Genomic DNA, 980 nt, shown 5'->3' on the forward strand with positions numbered 1-980 from the left:
ATTACTACAAATCATCCAGTATCTTTAAAGCCTTTCATCAAAAGACAATTTCTTTATACAGATGTGTTATTTTGTATAAATGTGTCTATTAAGTCTAGCACCTTACCTGACTTTTTACTTTTAACATTTAACTGGATATCAAAAAATGTTTCTTCTTTTTGAGAACAATAATTAACATGTTTACATCTAATATAAGACTAAAATAAACAGTGGGAAAAACAGAAATTATATGGTCTCTATTTTCGAATCAGAATTTCAAGGCCATTAAAACTTCTGCTTCTAATCTCAGTGTGTAATGGATTGGGCAGGTAAATCTTGAGTAAAATATCGTAAGTGCCAGCCCTTCCACAATATTATCGTGTTGCTGACAGGATTTATCATATCAAACATGTTTAATATTTGTCTCTGATTATTTTATTGTTTGCAAGACAGAGAGTCAGTATTTAATCAGATTCAATTTCCTTCCAAGACCATGTGTGTGTCTGACTTTTAGTGGTGGAAGGACCAGAGACAAATTTGAAAACAAACAAGTGATCTGTTGAATACTTACCAACATCTTGCCTTCAAATAGACTAGGTATAGTACCACCAACACAGGTACCCTTCATTTTAATTTCTATGTTGTCCAGCAACTAAAAGTAATAACATTATAACATTAACATTGTTTTTTTCAACTGCCTTTATAACTGTTTAGAATGGCATGTGATGAGCTATCGATTAAATACATGTCAAGAGTCTTGGCAATGAGAGAATTCTTCATGACCTTCTAGTTTACTTCTTGTAACTGATCAGGGTACTATAGTCTTCTTTATTTACAAGCTGTGAGTCTAAAACTTAGCCTTAACTTCCAGAACTAGCTGAAGACACAAGTTCTAAGGAATCAAAACCCATCAGGTAAGCTTAATTATTCTATAGAAATATAGTATTTATCAACTTACCACTCTACATAACTCTTGAACATCATGTGCATAAAAGAATCAA

The 980-nt window shown here is 31.9% G+C and overlaps 1 protein-coding gene across 1 annotated transcript in view; it reads right to left on the bottom strand.

Moving 5' to 3' along the window:
- Positions 1-631, bottom strand: part of LOTGIDRAFT_176495 (hypothetical protein) — a gene marked incomplete at both ends in the record, with an annotated part of 8,686 nt that extends 8,055 nt beyond the window's left edge. The window contains 2 exons of the mRNA XM_009051321.1: positions 112-197; positions 551-631. Of these exons, the coding sequence (XP_009049569.1) occupies positions 112-197; positions 551-631 (167 nt within the window). The remainder of the gene's footprint in view (positions 1-111; positions 198-550) is intronic.
- Between the last annotated feature and the right edge of the window lie 349 nt (positions 632-980).

This window comes from Lottia gigantea, assembly GCF_000327385.1.
Source record: "Lottia gigantea unplaced genomic scaffold LOTGIsca_1633, whole genome shotgun sequence".
NCBI classification, from domain to species: Eukaryota; Metazoa; Mollusca; class Gastropoda; family Lottiidae; genus Lottia; species Lottia gigantea.